Here is an 18,098-nt window from a genome sequence, read left to right as displayed (position 1 = left end):
TTGTTCTGGCATTTTTCTGCAACTTTTTTACTTCGATCTACCTGAAAATTATGTCAGTTTCGTCAATCCCATCAGGGTCTACTTAACAGAAGTCGACTGTACTGTGAACAATTAAAAGCTACAACACAACTAGAATCGTTAAAAAATGATGCCACCTTTATTTATGACAGTGGAACAGAAGCCAAAAGAGAAAAATATGCAACCGAGCTAGCTGTCAAGCAATATAAAAAGGAAATGTAATTTATTGATTGTTATCGAGTAGGGAAAAAGCAAAAGTCGGTACATTTGGCCGTCCCAACAAATTCAAATTAACAGAGTCAAATCCACAGTGAACAGGTCGGGACATGGGACAGTTATTCAAAAGTTGGAACTGTCCCAGTAAATTTGGGATGTTTGGCAACCCTACATGTAAGAGGGCACCTTTCAAACTTCCCAGGACCGATAGTGGGTATTAGTGATAGCACAGTATCAAAACAGAACTCGCAGCTTCGAAAAAAATTTTTTCGGCAGACGTGTATAGAGATAGCTATCTATGCACCAAACAAACAGTCGATACTTTTTTTTTTGTTAACAGTTGAGAATAGTTGAGAAAACACCTGGCTGGAGCTGAGATGGAATGGCTGTTACACTGTGGCTTTTTCGGAAGCTCTACAACTTGTCATTTTTGTTTGTGCCTCTGTGTTTATGTGTGTGTGTGAGAAGGTGTATGTGCAATGTGCTTACATGCATAAAATTAATCTTCTTGGCCATGCTTATGACTAACGCCTTCTACGACTTAACATTTTCACCTATGAACTTGGGGCGCGATCTTGTACGCGTTCCAAAATGGAACGGAGGCGTTCCGTTCCATCGAGCCGCACACGATTGGTCCATTTGAACGTCGCGGTTGAAATTGACCAATCGTGTGCGGCTCGATGGAACGGAACGCCTCCGTTCCATTTTGGAACGCGTACAAGATCGCGCCCTTGGTGTTCTTTTCTTCTGCCATCACCTTTGGACATAGTTGTGGGTTTACCCTGGGCCATATTTCTGATAGCGAGAGCTGAAAGCAATGAATCAGTCATAGCCACCATCCTGCCCTTTGTATAGACAAGGCGCATGCTTGTAGACAAAAGGGAGTACTGTGCTGCATAGCATAGAAGTGTACAGACTTGAGTACAGCAGGAGCATAGGCTAAAAGAGCATACAATTACATCAGCTGACCACCTCTCTTTATTTATCTACTGCATTTAACAATGCTATTTCATAACAAACATCAGATGCGAGTGGAAATATGCCCACAAGCTCATGCACAGATGCAACTTGGTGTGACTAGAGATCTCTTATGCCTATGTCAACACTGACAGCAGGCTCTGCCTTTGTGGCACCCTACATTGCAACTTGGCTGTTGACCTAGTGCAGAAGCAAGCTATTTCACGAACCCTGTACTTACCTTATGCCTGTTTAGGGAGACATGCTCATGTCTACCGTATGTAAATGCAAACACCGTATTTACTCTAATCTAGGCCGACTCCGATTCTAAGTCGACACCCCCCCCACTGTCTGAAGCCAGAAAGAAAAAAATGGTGCAGTTTCGCCCGAAAGGCGAAGCATCAATTGCGATAGCAAATTAGTAGAGAGCTATTCTGAGTAGGGACAGCAGTTTTATTGGCTGTGTGAAGAAGCCGCGCCTCCGTCCAGCGGCATCACCAACGCTTGGCCCGCTCTGCTCACGCTGTTGGTCGCTGGTGTTTTTGGAGACGGTGCTCCACGCTGCCTCGCCGTTCTTGGAACTCGTAGCGTCCTTGAAGGACTGCCAATAAACCTCTTCTCAATTGGTGGAGGTTGCTGGATTTCCCCCACCGCTTGCACTCTGGAGCTTCGAACCCGAACGCTTCCGCCCATCATGACCAACAACACAGACCTGCCGGCGCCTACGCCCCAGCCCGTCATCTGCACCGGGGTTCCTCGGCAACGTGATCCGAAGGTCTTCAGCGGTGCAGATGAAACGGACGTGGAGGACTGGTTTACGTCATATGAACGGGTGAGCGCACATAACAAGTGGGACGACGTCGAGAAGTTGACCAACGTCATATTTTATCTTACTGGCGTTGCCCAACTCTGGTTCCATAACCACGAAGTCGACATCCCAACATGGTCAACTTTCAAGACATCTTTCACTCAAGCGTTTGGTCGACCTGCTGTGCGCAAACTACGCGCTGAACAGCGCTTGCGAGCCCGTGCACAGCAGACTAGTGAAAATTTCACTAGCTACATTGAAGAAGTCGTCGACCTTTGTAAACGTGTCAACGCCGCCATGCCCGAAGCTGATAAAGTTCGGCACATCCTCAAAGGCATCGATGACGGCGCATTCCAGATGCTTTTGGCCAGGAATCCGCGCACCGTTTCTGAAGTAGTCACGTTATGCCAGAAGCTGAAGAAGCAACGCGCCCTGACTCGGCAGCCTCTGTCGACCGCCGACTCGCTAGCGAGTCTGGTTGCCGTTTCCGACCACTCTCCCCTGCTGCAGCAGGTTCAGAACTTCGTGCGCGAGGAGGTTGCCCGTCAACTTTCCTTGGCCCGCTTCACTCAGGAGCCGTCCTGTCGTCTGCCTTCACCGCTCCGCACTGTGATTACCGAAGAGATCACTCAAGCTGTTCCCGTCGCTCACCACCAGCCACCTGCGGCCGTGCCTCTTCCCTATACGCAGACAGCGCAGCCTGTCGCCGTGCCTCTTACGTATGCGCAGGCAGTGCAGCCAGTTGCTGCACCTCTTATGTATGCGCAGGCAGTGCAGCCTATTGCCTTACCTCCTACCTATGCGCAGGTAGTGCGTAGGCCTCCCCAGCCACCTTTCTCGATCCTGCAACAGTCTGCACCACCCGCCGCTCCTACTGCTGCTTGGGCGGGGCCGAGTGTCAGCAATCCATGGCGGACGCCTGACAATCGTCCCATCTGCTACGCCTGCTGCACGCCAGGACACGTCGCTCGCTATTGCCTCCGTCGCCTTCCAACTCCCGACGACACAGCCCGGCCATTCCAGTATGGCAGTCAACCCATGCGCCTATCAGCCCCGGGTCCCTCCCAGCGCTAATTTTCTTCTGACCTCCCTGAATTTCCGTCGCGCCGATTCCCATCTCCTCGTCGACGATCGCTCTCCCCAATGCGTCGCCGACCCGCACCCTCCGACCAGGAAAACTAAGCGCCGCAGTTCGCGAGGTAAGAACTGCGCCATCTTCGAACTGCCCAAGTCCTCACTCTTCTCCTGCTAACATGGTCGCAATATCTGTCGAAGGTATTTCTACTTTTGCGCTTGTGGACACCGGCGCCGCCGTTTCTGTTATAGCAGTCAAACTGTGCCGTTCGCTGCGCAAGGTGACCACGCCGCTGTCTGGACTGTCAGCTTCACACGGCAAGCGCGCAGCACGTGACACCTCTCGCAGCCTGTACTGCCCGTGTGCTTTTACAAGGCGTTTTGTACATTGTCGAGTTTATTGTTCTTCCTGTCTGCTCACATCACGTCATCCTTGGGTGGGACTTCTTGTCCCGTCATAATGCCGTCATCGACTGCGCACGAGCTGAAGTTGAATTTTCGCCGCTGTGTGATGCACCATCCCACGACGCTCTTGATCAGCCGCAGAAACTGGTCGTGCGTGAGGACACTGACATTCTACCTGGCTCTTTTGCCCTTGTACCAGTCGTCTGCGATGCCGTCACCGATGCTACGGTCTTCTTTACATCATATGACATCTTTATGAGTCGCAAAGCCGTTCCACTGCCTTTTGCAACGCTTGGAATCGCCGCCGGCATCAGCAATATTTTTGTGTACAATCCACTTTCTGCGTCGGTTACGCTGCTTGTCTGCGAATGTCTCGGCCACGTGAAACAGCTTGACTCTTCGTTCTTTGTTACCGTGCCAGACGAATCTTTCCATCTTGACTCGAACGAACTCCTCAGCCTTTCAACGCTTGAAGAGTTGTCGAGTGACATGTTTTCGAGTTCTATCGCCACTATGCTAACCCCTGCCGAACACTCCGAGCTTCTTCAGCTTCTACACCACTTCAGAAATTCCTTTGATGTTTCTCAGCCGCAATTGGGCCGAACATCGGAAGTGCAGCACTACATTGACACTGGCTTACACCAGCCGTTGCGTCAACGACCATACCGCGTCTCCGCCGACGAGCGTCGCATCACCAACGACCAAGTCGACGATATGCTACGCCGTTGAGTTATCCAACCATCCCACAGTCCCTGGGCATCTCCTGTCGTTCTCGTTCACAAGAAGGACGGGTCTATTCGCTTTTGCGTTGACTACCATCGATTAAATAAGGTCACGCGCAAGGACATCTATCCTTTGCCGCGCATCGACGACGCCCTCGACAGCCTTCAGGGCACGGAATTCTTTTCGTCCCTAGACTTGCGTTCTGGCTAATGGCAGGTTCCAATGGCTGAAGCCAATCGCCAGAAAACGGCGTTTATTACACCTGACGGCCTATACGAGTTCAACGTGAGGCCCTTTGGACTTTGCAACGTGCCTGCCACGTTTGAACGACTCGTGGACAATACGCTGCGTGGCCTCAAGTGGTCTATGTGTCTTTGCTACCTCGACTGATGTCGTGGTTTTCTCGCCAGACTTTCCGACCCACCTCCTTCGCCTTCGACATGTTTTGGCGTGTCTCACCAACGCTGGCCTGCAACTGAACCTCAAGAAGTGCCGCTTCGCTGCACGGGAGCTGACCATCTTAGGCCACACCGTGTCCAAGCACGGCGTTCTACCGGACCCTGCGAAACTACGTGCAGTCGCTCAGTTCCCGAAGCCTACTAACGTCAAAGAACTACGCAGTTTTGTGGGCCTGTGCTCATATTTCCGGCGCTTTGTCCGCAATTTCGCATTGAACATGTCGCCCTTGACCCAGCTCCTACGCGGTGGCGCGGACCTCTCCTCCTGGTCCCCTGCATGCAACGATGTGCTTGCTACACTGCATCGTCTTCTTACCTCTACACCTATTCTTCGCCATTTCGACCCGACAGCTGCAACTGAGGTACATACAGACGCCAGCGGGGTCAGTCTTGGCGCCGTCCTCACGCAACGCAAGCCCGGCTACTCCGTATACGTGATCGCCTATGCGAGTCGTACGCTGACAAAAGCAGAGGCCAATTACAGCGTAACTGAAAAAGAGTGCTTGGCTCTAGTATGGGCGCTTGGCAAGTTCCGTCCATACTTATACGGCCGCCCATTTGATCTAGTAACGGATCACCACGCGCTTTGTTGGCTCGCCACGTTGAAAGATCCATCTGGCCGCTTAGCACGCTGGGCACTCCGAATCCAGGAGTACGATATTCGCGTCGTCTACCGCTGCGGACGCAAGCACACTGACGCAGACGCCCTATCCCGTTCACCTCTACCTCCTGACTTGGCCTGCGGAATCACTTGCGCTCACCCCCTGTCTTCTATTCACCTTGACTCGATTGGCACCGAACAACGCCGTGACCCGTGGATCGCTTCTTTTTGACTATCTTTCTGGGTCATCGACCACCCCTGTATCCCGATCCGTCCGACGCCAAGCTGTTCATTTCGCCATTCGGGATCAGCTGCTTCACCGACACAACTACGCTCCCGAAGGCCGTAGATGGCTACTAGTCATTCTCCGCAGCTTAAGATCCCAAATCTGTGCCTCTTTTCACGACGATCCGCAATGTGGCCACGCCGGAGTATTTAAGACTTACGAACGTATAAGCCATCGCTACTACTGGCGGGGAATGTACACTTTTGTACGAAAGTTTGTTCAGTGCTGCCCTGACTGTCAACATCGCAAATTACCACCTTTACGTGCGTCTGGCGCCTTGGCAGCCACTTCCGTGCCCTGCCAAACCCTTCGATCACGTAGGCATTGACCTCTATGGCCCGCATCCCATGACACCGGATGGCAATCGGTGGATCATAGTTGCTGTGGACCATTTGACACGCTACGCCAAAACTGCTGCTCTACCGAATGCTACAGCGCGGGATATAGCCTCTTTCGTCCTGCATCGCTTCATCCTTCGACGTGGCACACCTCGAGAACTCCTCAGTGATAGAGGTCGCGCCTTCCTCTCCGAGGTCGTCGAAGCTCTGCTTTCGGAATGCCACATAATTCATCGAACGAGCACGGCTTACCATCCGCAAACTAACGGCTCACGGAACGGTTTAACCGCACTCTCGGTGACATGCTCGCGATGTACGTGGCATCTGATCATGGGAACTGGAACCGCGTACTTCCTTTTGTAACGTTCGCATACAACATCGCGATACAAGCTACTACGGGATTTTCGCCTTTCTTCCTCCTATTCCTATATGGACGGGAGCCATTGCATACCATCGACACTCTCCTTCCATACTGTCCTGACGCTTCCGAATGCCCACCTTTGTACGAAGCTGCCCGACAAGCCGAAGAGTGCCGCCAGCTCGCGCCTACCTTTACGTCACAAGAAGAACAGCGCCAGAAGGAAGGACGCGCAGACTCACTGCCCAGTCCCACGTATGCCCCAGGGTCTCTTGTATGGCTGGCTGTTCCTTGCCAAACTCCAGGACTTTCCTCAAAACTCATTCCAAAGTACGAAGGGCCTTACCGCGTCTTGGAACGAACGTCCCCGGTGAATTTTGTCATCGAGCCACTTTCTCCATCTGAGGACATGCGCTGGCGTGGACGTGACCTCGTCCACGTGGCGCATCTCAAGCCCTACCATGACCCTCTGCCAACAACCTCTTAGGTCACCAGGATGGCTCTTTTTCTGCGGGGGCGATTGTGAAGAAGATGCGCCTCCATCCAGCAGCATCGCCAGCGCTTGGCCCGCTCTGCTCGCGCTTTTGGTCGCTGGTGTTTTTAGAGACGGTGCTCCACGCTGCCTCGCCGTTCTTGGAACTCGTAGCGTCCTTGAAGGACTGCCAATAAACCTCTTCTCAGCTGCATAAACTTGGACACATTCTCTTACTAACTGAATTAACAAGCGTGGTGTCAGCGCGCACAAGCAAACATGAATAGATCACACTCGATGACCGCAGACAACCACAGTGAGAACGCTGGTAGCAAGCGAAGGTTCGTGCGGTCTATCGCTTCAACACAAAGTGAGCGGCGAATGCACAGTGCTTACAAAGGTCACAGCCGTGTGGAGATCGCTTTCAAGATACGGTGCGGGCGACTGCTGCAGCCAGGCAGAGTACAAGCGCATTGTTGGCAGAGTAGAAGCTGCCCCCCCCCCTCCCTCCTGCGCTGCCTTTCCGCTTTCCTTCTTTTGCGTGCGATACTGAGTCGCCAGTTCCCCTTGCGCCTGGTTGCAAGATACGCATTTGGTGCCGCAGCACAGTGTCGCCCCCCCTCCCTCCCATACCCCCACGGCCTTTCGCGCTACGGAAGTCGCATCCGCTCTCCGCCGTGAGTTCGCTTTCCATGATGGCGCACGTCCCCCACGCGCTTTCACTCGCACGCACGGCGCGCGGCGACGATTTTATCACCCTTGGACTTTATACGGAACCTCACGGCGACGCCAATGGCAGAAATCTGCTTAAACTGTCCATATAATTGCTATCGCAATAAAAAAAACTTACCTCGAATGTAGGCCGAACAAAAAAGCGAGGACTGCGTTTACAATATAAAAACAGCATTTATTGAATATGAACATGTCGAGCTCATTCTACATCATCATCGCTGCTAGCCTTGTCGCTATCTTCCTTATCACTGCCATTTTCAAACAGTGCACTATATTCAGTACCATCAAGCGCATTAGAGATGCTGCACTTTTTGAAGGAGTGCACAATCAAAGTTCCTGGGTAAATGTCATCCTCCTTGTGGTGCACGCAAAAAGCTTCTCCCATTGCCCCCTCCAACGACGGACGTTTTTCTCGTCCCTCCTTGCAGCGCATGTAAAGACAATCTCCTGTTGCCCCCTCCAACGACGGATGTTCTTCTCATCCCTCCTTGTGGCGCATGCAAAAAGCATCTCCCATTGCCCCCTCAAACGACGGACATTTTTCTCATCCCTCCTTGCGGCACATGCAAAAAGCTTCTCCTGTTGCCCCCTCCAACGATGGACGTTTTTCTCATCGCTGCCAAACTCCCACCCGGCTTGAACGTTTGACGATGCCTCTGCAGCTAGCACAACTGTTTGTTAGAAAGTGGCGGCGCCTGTTTGGTGCCATTACAATAGTGCCACGCCGTACGCTGATACTACACCATTGCCCCCTCCAACGACAGCCGTTTTTCTCGATGCCGAAGTCCCGCCCGGCTTGAACGTTTGATGATGCCTCAAAGGCTGGCACAACTGTTAGTTAGAAAGCGGCACTATAGTGGCATCGCCTGTTTGGTGCCATTACGATAACGCCACGCCACGCGCCGATGCTACACCATACCGATTCTACCAATACGACACAGGTCAAAATGGCCATATCACCATATCACCATATTTATCACCATATTTATCAGTTTCAGTTAAAAACTGTCGCATTTTTCAAAATACTAGAATCTAAGTCGACCCTAGAGTTTCATATATGATTATTTGAAAAAGCTATCGGCCTAGATTCGAATAAATACGGCAAGTGCTCAACACTTATCGCACATTGCTTATTGTTACAGGTCCTCCTGCTGCTTCAAGGCATTTCCACGACACTACCAGCCTTCAGGCACAGTCTCGCAAGAAATGCAGCAATTCGTGCACAGCTGCAGCAAATGACTCCCGAACACTGTGGCGAGTGTCAGAAGCTTCAGGCAATACTCGCCCATCCCTAGTGTGTTTCTAGTATGCTTTCACTACTGTTGATAATGATCGAGTGCAGGCAGAGTGTGTCACAATCCACAAGATGTGCCCCTGCAACATTTGTGCCTTGCTCCCTTTCTTGTACATACATACGCTCACTCTTTTTGTACAATAAAATTCTATATGTAGTGCGGGGAAGTTGTTAACATTAGTGGAACTTAGTCCCACACTACAGAATTTATCGACAAGGTGTTCAATTGTTGCTAGTTCTTGCTGTGTATTGGCAGTCAGCAGCGTTTTTGCACATTTTTATTTTTTGATGGCATCGTACTGCAACTCGATGAAGTCACCTGTGAGGACAGAAAATCACCAAATGGTTGTAATAGGATGTTTGTGAGTACTGCAAAAGGCTGGCTGCTTCTTGCAGTCACAATGGCTTGGACGTAACGTCTCAGTCACTCGCGCCATACATGTCGTACATAAAATGTATTGGCAAAGCTGTACTGAAACAGCGCTGCAAGGTCTCTCTTTCATGTGGCTGCAGGTCCTCGGGACTAACTGCATCTCATGATGATGACCGACAGCCGAAGCAGCTGTTCATGATCGTGCAAGAGATATTGCCGCAGTCATGTCACCCCTGTCAAGTGCAGCTTTGTTTCACTGTGCATACACTTTACAAGCTCTTGTGCTGTTGAAGTGCTTTACTATGGCTATTTATAGCCTCTCTGCTTTTAATGAAATGCTGCTTATAACAAAGTAATTTCCCTATTCTGTCGGCTTCATTAGAATGAGGGTTTACTATACTGTGGGAACCAGCACTGAAACTTTGCCAGCTTACAGCAGCAACGCAGCATAGAAGGGAGTGAGGAAGCAAGACAAGTTTTATTAGAGCATGTTGTGCTTTCACAACTCACCTTTTCAGCACATTACGGACAATGAGTCTTTTCCATGAATACAAAGCGCACTTGCACAAAGCCCCTTGGGGGAGGCACATGCCGACTTCATGTGGAGAAAGAACCTGTTAAATGTTGGAAAGTCAACGTCCAGTTGAGGTCGATGAAAGACAGTCTGCCTGAGCAAGTTAAGGGTGAGGTAGGGGTGGAGTCGCTGCACACTGCACTTAATCGTGCCACTACATGCGTGAAGGGAGTAGGAGGAGCATCTGACTCAAATTTTTTACGGCACTATCTTTGGGATCGGCCAACATTTTGATGTATGATGACGTGTTAAATAACTTTAAAGAATTTCCACAATTTAACATGTCATAACTATAATCCGATTGTGAGGCACGTCATTTTCGGAGAAAAGCGCTTGGGGCCTAATAGTTACAGTGTCAGGCTTCTGTGCTAGATGTCCTCTATTGAAATCCAGCTGTTGAACAATTTTATTCATTGATCTATTTTTAAAAAATCACAATCTCACCATAAGGGCAAAATAATGAGTCCAATAGCAACACATCAAAATGATACACGAAGGAAGGCTTGTAGCTTCAGTGGTGGTATGAATTGATTAAAGAATTGCATTAAAGCTAGGGTTGAAGGCAAGCTCTGGATCTAGCCACACACAGTCGTTCCGTCGCAGCTACGTAGGGTTCGGGCGAAAAAGGCAATGAGCGAGTCAACTCGTCATTTATTGCTGCAGGCAATAAGGCACACTTGCAGAGGGAAGTTCACTCTGTAATAAGTAATAAATAGGCTGGCCTTGTTGCGTGTGATAGTCATGCAAGCGAGGTTACTCACGGGTTACAGCAGGTAAAATCCGTTTCGGCAGGTTCGAGATAAGGGCGCCAGAGCGAGTCTGTCTCCCCCAGTGGTGCTCTTTTATGCCTTTTTACCTTTCACTAGAAGAATCACCTCCTCGCCCGTCAGATGCCTCCGGAAACGCGCGGCGGTTAACGGAAGTGGCAATAGCTCTCCCATAGGCTGCGCCGCGCGCTCTTTTTACTACCCAACGTATTCTAGTACACTGTACCCCTGGCATGGGCGCGGAAGGGGAACGGGAACCTGACGGCGGCGTAGGACACCGCTGCCGGCTAAGGCTGCGTCAGTTCAGGAACTCGTAGTGACTGCTCGATATCTTCTTAGACGATATCAGCAATTGAGGACACTTGAGGCTGCGACGGAGGGAACTACTTCTGCAGCTCCTTCCGCACGACCACTCTGGTGGTCTCGTACGAGTCGTCGGTGCCTAGTGATTGTGCTTCGGCATAGTTTCCCATCAGTGTACAATGCTCGTATTACCTATTCTGCATGTCGAGTGTCTTCTCGATTGTGGTCTCCGAAGTCCGAAGATTGTGGTCATTGTGGTCTCCGAAGCAAATTCGGTGACGGTCATTGGCAGATTCCGTACCAATGTGGCGAACAACTCTTGTTTCATGATGTGCATCAGGAAATGGGCCTTCTTTTTTCTGTCATGTTGGGCTCAGCGTGTTGGAAGATGAAAGTAATTTCTTCCGTGAAAATCATGTTCGCTTTGGTTAGCTGTTCTCGGGCTTTTAGAAAAACTGGTTCTTTCTTTGCATACAATATTTGTGAAGGTCTTCAGGAAGTTCTCACGAAAAGGGTCCCACGTCGCTAGCACGGTCTCTGTTCTCAAACCAAGTCATTGCGGCGTCTTCCAGGTAGCTTAAGTTGTCCTCAGCGTTCCAATTATTGAAGGTTGAGATCTTTTTGAACGTCTCGAGACAGGTTTCGGGCTCGTATGATGAAGATCCACAGAAAATTGGATGCTCCCTTGGCTGATGCAGGACTATGGGTGCAGGAGACGCTTGCTTGCTTGTTCCTTATCTCGTGGCGCTCACCCACTGCACTGGCCAAGAAGCTGGCGGTTAAAGGTTAAGGGGAAGGGGAAGAGAGAAAACTAGAAAAAAAAGTAAGTCGGATCATCATCAGCCTATATTTATGTCCACTGCAGGACGAAGACCTCTCCCTGCGATCTCCTATTACCTCTGTCTTGTGCTAGCTGATTCCAACTTGCACCTGAATTAAGATTACTTATAATTACATATAAACAGCAAATTTATTGGTATTAGACTAATTTTTCACACGCGATCAGCGATTTGATAAGCAATCCAATTATTGATTCAGAGAATTAACGTGGTAGCCTCTTTGTGTGACGGAGATAGTCTAAAATGATCCTGCAGGTTTTCCTGTGGCAAAAGCCCAATAAAGCTCAGAAGGAGAGAATATTTTGAGCAATTAAAGAAATACCTCATTTTTGGAACGAAAGTTTGAAGCAGCTGTCATTGTGGCTGTTGTCTGTCTTCATCTTGCTAATCTTGTTGGGTAGAAGTATGTGCTCCAAGGGCAGGCTTTGTTGTCTGAGGCTTGCTCAATGATCCTGAGAAACGCTAGCGTTGTCTTCTCGCTTTGGGCTTGACTCGCGACTTGACAGAGGCGTCTGGTACATGAACACACAAGCACCACTACCAGATGTCACGTTGTAGTGACGGTGAAGAAAAACAAAGTGCTGATACTGCAAGTCACGAATTTAACTCTTTTTCTGCAAAAAAAATAAAGGGAATCGTATAGTGCAGCAGCGCAACTGCGCAAAGAAGCTAATGACCAAATATTTGTACAATCGGCGCGTACGCTCTGCTGAATCGATACACTATTCCGGAAACTAAAATGAAACGCACAGTTAGGCTGATATTGAAAAGTAAATTGTCCCACTGGCGGTTCTGTCGTGCAGATATACTCCTTCGGTGTTCATTAAGTGATGGTCCTTTCTGTTCTATATCGTCAATTCACTTCCCATAGCCGTCATACTTAGTCGCAAGGAGCGCACGAAAAACTTGTATAAAAACAAAAAGAAAGAAACCTGTTATGAATGCAGCTTTTGTCCACAGGGTTTCATGTTATGAATATAGCTTTTATGACACTGACGCCATTTCTCTTTCTTTTTTTTTCACCTACTGATGACAGAATCACGTGCGGAAAATTACAACATTGTGTAGAGTCGGTAAGACAAAAAGAAGTAGCACAGTTGAATGGGCACACATTTTTTCGCAGTGGCAGTTGAGCGTAGTGTGACGTGGTGAATGAGTGCGCCAGCTTCTGAATGAGTTCTGTCGTGCACTGCTTCACCGGTGTTTGTGGGATGACTTCGCACTGCGGGACTTCAGCGATGCCTGGAGCTGCGCTTTTCGTTCACCCTCGCTATGCACGCTGGGTGACTGCTGATGCTCTATCAAAACTTCAGGGAGCCATTGGATCGCCGCGACGCTTAGTAGTACCATGAAGGCCGACAGCGCGTAAAGCACATGTGGTTGGCTAAGGGCTACAAGAGCAATAGCCACGACATTGCCGACGCTGCCGGCGCATTGCGAAAGGCTGATGCCGGCGTTTCGCATGGCCGTCGGAAAGGTCTCGGCCGTGTAGCAGAGGGCAACGCTCATAGCGCCGGAGACGACCACCTTCATTCCGGCGTGCAGAAAACTTGTCACCATCTGTTGACCGCTGAAGGTCGCTATGGCCTCGAAAATGGCGAAGGCACTCAGGATGACCATGAGACCAGACAGCGTATCCCGGAGTCCGTATCTCCGCATGCTTCCGCAGATCGAGGCATAGTAGGCCATCGACAAGACAACATGTGCCACCTCCCATGGAATGCCTGTGGTCACGTCATTGAGCATGAGGCCGATGTAGGTGGCGTCTAACGTGAACCTGGCCAGGAGCACAGAGACTGCGCGGCGACGCATTTTCATTGTCTGCATGATGACCTCCATCGGAGCTGCCGCGGCGTACTTGTCTAGCTTGCATAACTGCTCTTTGATGGCCATAAATGTAGAGCCTGCCTTTGCTAAATCCACGCCATTTTCCTTGGCCGCCAGCAGTACTATGGCTTCGGCCCGACGCAATTTCCATGTGGCAATGAGCCACGCGGGTGACTCTTCCTGCAAGCAGCACCAGACCACCAGCAGGGCCACAGTTACGATGGTCAGCGCCTCGGCGAGCATCCAGCGTGGTTCGAGGAGGGACAGCGCATGCATCATTGGCGGGACCACGATGCCCGGCACGGCAGTGTCTATGAGCGTGAATATCGAGCGATGCGCGTTGCCAGTGACCTCGTGTATCAAAATAAATGTGGCGAGGAAGGTGACGTCAGTCGCAACGAAAATGAGGACCCGGGTGAAGACGAAGAACGTGTACGTCTCCGCGAAGCAGTTGCCGATAGTGGCGATGAGTTGTCCGAACGCGCAGAACAGCATTACGGGCCTTCGGCCCGCACGGTCGGATACTAGGCCAAGTGCTGGAGCCAAGAGCGCGGAAGCAGCCATGGGCACGACCGAAGACAAGTCGTAGAGATACGCTTGGTTGCAAACCAGGTCGAAACGGCTCACGACGCTGTCTCCCTTGTTCGCGATGTCATAGTCCCACTCGTGGCAAGGAACTGCGGTCCTAATTTCCTCCTGGTTTACCTGCATGAAAGGTGACAAAAATGGACATGTAAGTTCTCGTCGGAGGTCGTTTGAGCCAGCCTTAAATTTTTTTTAAATGAATTTTTGGGTTCTATGCGCCAAAAGCACGATCTGTATGTAAGGTGCACCATATGTATAGTGGGGAACCCCGGATTAATTTTGACCACCTGGAATTCTTTGACATGTGCACGGTACACATGCTTTTTTGCATTCAAACACCATCAGCCATCAGGAGAAGCAACACCGAAGGGAAGTCAAGTTACTAGAAAATTTCACAAGGCGTGAATTTTAATGAGAACTGCCTTTTCGTACGCAAGAAAACCAAGCAGGGACAATATTGCCGCCACCCTGTGAAACTACCAAACCGACGTTCGCCACCAGTGTAGACAAAGACGGACCCAGAGAGGCCCCAAGATTCAAGAAACGTAGAGTCTGTAGGAGAAGAAATAGACATAAGCACCAGTGGCAAGGTTATTCGGACATAGGATATATTAACATGCAAGGTGGAAGGAATAGGCTGAAGTGGGAGGAGATAGACGAGCAACTAAGGCAGGAAAAGCTGATGGTATACGGGTTTGTGGAGACACATCTTAGGGACATGGAGCAACCACCCTGTAATCCTGACTATGCCTGGGAATATTGCAATAGAATAGAGGGCAGCAGGAAAGGGGGTGGAATTGGGACATTCATTCATAAAAGTATGAATCGGCAAAGGGTCAAAGAGGAATGCAAGGAGCATTTATGGCTAAAAGGGAAAGTGGCAGGAGAGCAGACACTCCTTGGCTTTGTATACCTGTGGACAGGAGCAAATGCCAAAGAGTAAAACAAAAAAATACTGGAATGAGTGACATTAATCAGCTAGGAGGAGGGTGCCAGATTATTATACTAGGAGACATGAAGGCGCACATAGAAGATATGGACGGGTACACAGACTCAACAGGCAACATGATGCTGGATATGTGTGAAAGGCATGACTTAGTTGTATGCAACAGTACTGAGAAGTGTGAAGGGCACATAACATGAGAGGTAGGGAGCCTGCAGTTGACGATAGATTATGCACTAATATCACATAGGATGCATGATAGGCTAAAGGTAATGAACGTAGATGAATATGGCTCCAGAAGTCTAGGTAGTGATCACAAACATATTAAGGTGAGTTTTGGATGAGAAAAATGAAAGTAGGTAGGAGGCAAGATGAACAACCAGGTGGGATATTTTACTCGGAAAAGCAGCTAGAAATGGCAACCCAACAAATTGAGAAAGTAATTTCAGAGGATACTAAAACAGAATGGACATATGCAAATATAACAGGGCTATTTGAGCTAGAGCTTGCTAAGGTACGAGTCATGCCCAAAGGGAACAGAAGACGTAAACCCAAGAGCTGGTGGGATGAGGAGGTTAAGAAGGCCATAGAGAAACGTCAGGAAGCATCCAGGGAACATAGATATTCAAAGCAGAAGGGTGAACCAGAGGCTTATGTAGATAGAAAATGGGATAACTTCTTAAACTGTAGAAGGGAAGCATCCCATTTGATCAAAGAGAAGATTAGAAGAAAGGGGACCCAATGGTTGTCAGTCTAAACAAAAAGGATAGAAAAGCAGCAAAGAAATTTTGGAAACATCTCTCAACTCCTTGAGTAATAAGACTAGCCTAGAGCAGAGGTTTATAGTTACAGCTCAAGGTGTTTGGCTAGAAGGAGATGAGGCAATGGAACATATAAGAACAATGATGACAGAAAAATTTTAAGAAAGAAACGTAGCATGTGCTCAATCTGGTCAGGATAGACTGGTTAGTGCAGTGGCTCCACTTGAACAAATCGATTGGGAAAGGGCAGAGAAGAGGGTTCCTAGTAGCATGTCGACAGGTCCTGATGGCATCCCAATTATGTTAATAAAGACATTGGCCCAAAATCTAAGAAAGCATTAAGAGAGGCAGTAAGCAAAACGATAATGGAAGGTAAAGCCCCCGATGTGTGGAAACTGAGCATGATATACAAGGGAAAGGGAGACAAAGCCGACATAAACAACTACCGTCCCATAACAGTGACGTCAGTGGTTTACAGGGTGGTGATGCAGATTATAAAGGACTGACTGCAGGCATGGGTGGAGGGCGAGGAGGTGCTGGTGGAACTACAAAATGGGTTCCAGAAACAAAGAAGGTTAGAAGATAATCTGTTCTCATTGACGCAGTGTCATGAAATAGCAGAAAAGGAACACAGGCCCTTATGGCTCACATTTCTGGATATCAAGGGAGCCTATTACAGTGTAATCCAAAAAGATTTGAGAGACATACTGGGCACTCTAGATGTGGAAGATGGAGTAAGTAATATTTTAAAAGATATCTATAAAAGTAACAAGGTGCTTATAAAATGGGAAAACAAGGTATCTGGGCCTATAGAGATACAGCAGGGGCTTAGGCAGGGGTGCCCTCTGTCACCTTTGCTGTTCATGCTGTATTTACAAGGATTAGAGAAAAAATTGGAGAGGAGCGGACTTGGCTTCAACCTTTCCTATTTCAAGCAAGGAGAATGGATTAAGCAGTCATTACCAGGACTGATGTACGCGGATGACATTGTACTTATGGCTGACAGCAAGGAAGACTTGCAGGGATTAATGGACATCTGTGGTAAAGAGGGAGATAGCCTAGGTTTGAAGTTTACTAAAGAAAAATCGGCAGTCATGATTTTTAATGATAATCAGGGCAGTGAGCATAGGATACAGAGAGGATAGTGGATACTGGAGGTAGTGGATAAGTACAAATATCTTGGAATGTGGATAAACAATGGGGCTGAGTACCTAACATAACATGAAAAATATGGCACTGTGGAATTATAATAGGTACGGAGTGGTGAGAGGGATTTGGAAAGGTGTGATGGTCCCTAGTTTGACTTTCGGTAATGCGGTCCTGTGCATGAGATCAGAGGTTCGAGCAAGGTTGGAAATTAAGCAGCGAGGGGTAGGTAGGCTTGCTTTGGGAGCACACGGAAATACACCAAATCCGGGGGTACAGGGTGACATGAGATGGACGTCTTTCAAGGGCAGGAAAGCTAGCAGCAAGATAGAATTTCAGGAGCGATTGAGAGAAATATCAGAAAAGCGGTGGGCAAGGAGAGTTTTCAGTTATTTGTACATGAGGAATGTTGACACAAAATGGAGGAAGCGGACCAGAAAATTGTAAATCAAATATTTGGACTACAGGAGGGGCGCAAACCAGGAAACAGTGGTGAAGAAAAAGGTTAAACAAGCAGAGAGGGGTCTCTAAAAAAACAGGGATGCAGACGAAATCAGCACTGGGAACATACAGAACTTTCAAGCACGAAATTGCCAAATAAATATCTATGATAATTCTAGGGGAAGCTCTTTGTTGTTGGAAGCCAGGACCGGAGTATTGCGGACTAGGATGTACCGAGTCAAGTACCAAGGTATAGACACGTTGTGCGGTGCATGTGGAGAGGAAGGAGAAACGGCTGAACACCTCATACTTTTCTGTAAAGGGCTTAAGGCTGATTTTTTCAAAGCATTGGGGTTTAGGGACAGTGGAGGCAAAATAGACTTTAAGCGGATAGAAATAACCAAACGGAGGTTATCTGATTGGTGGCTAAAATCAAGGCAGGGGTGAAATTTCACCCACCACAAAGTACAAAATATGTTAATAGTCACGGCTAGGTGGCGTATGCCACCGCCCGATTTAAAAGGTTCAGCCTCATCCATCCATCCATTGCTTCTGATTGGTGCTCGTTTTGCGGCTGCCGAAAAAAAAAGGCAGCGTCTCCTGTGCCGCAGTGCACTCTAGACGAGTCCACACAGACACGGCTCCAGCAACGCACGGAAGTGACGTCACTTTAATAAATTAAACTAAAAACAAGCGAAATATATAAAATCTTACTAGACAATGCGTTGAACTTACATCGATATGAAAGAAAGTTGTCTTACGCATTAATTAATATACACATTTTGATTAAGGACATCAT

General features: G+C 48.8%; 2 protein-coding genes and 1 pseudogene across 3 annotated transcripts in view; 2 read left to right on the top strand and 1 right to left on the bottom strand.

Moving 5' to 3' along the window:
* LOC119445670 (uncharacterized) overlaps window positions 1–8,907 on the top strand; it is a 66,790-nt gene extending 57,883 nt beyond the window's left edge. For both annotated transcript variants that reach the window (XM_049663504.1, XM_037709952.2), the window contains one exon: window positions 8,589–8,907. In XM_049663504.1, the coding sequence (XP_049519461.1) occupies window positions 8,589–8,741 (153 nt within the window). In that variant the 3' untranslated portion in view covers window positions 8,742–8,907. The remainder of the gene's footprint in view (window positions 1–8,588) is intronic.
* Window positions 8,908–12,790: 3,883 nt separating this feature from the next.
* Window positions 12,791–14,134, bottom strand: LOC119444657 (solute carrier family 22 member 16-like). Its single transcript, XM_037709024.1, has one exon. It carries the CDS (start codon window positions 14,132–14,134, stop codon window positions 12,791–12,793), a length of 1,344 nt encoding a protein of 447 aa, XP_037564952.1.
* On the top strand, window positions 14,133–17,840 carry LOC125944322 (uncharacterized; annotated as a pseudogene).
* Window positions 17,841–18,098: the final 258 nt, after the last annotated feature.

This window comes from Dermacentor silvarum, chromosome 3 (assembly GCF_013339745.2).
Source record: "Dermacentor silvarum isolate Dsil-2018 chromosome 3, BIME_Dsil_1.4, whole genome shotgun sequence".
NCBI lineage: Eukaryota > Metazoa > Arthropoda > Arachnida > Ixodida > Ixodidae > Dermacentor > Dermacentor silvarum.
The sequence above is the reverse complement of the archived record's forward strand: the minus strand, read 5'-3'. Positions and strand labels throughout refer to the sequence as shown.

Excerpts from the sequence above, each read along its gene's own strand:
- LOC119444657 (XM_037709024.1), bottom strand. The coding sequence starts at position 14,134 with ATGCAGGTAAACCAGGAGGAAATTAGGACCGCAGTTCCTTGCCACGAG.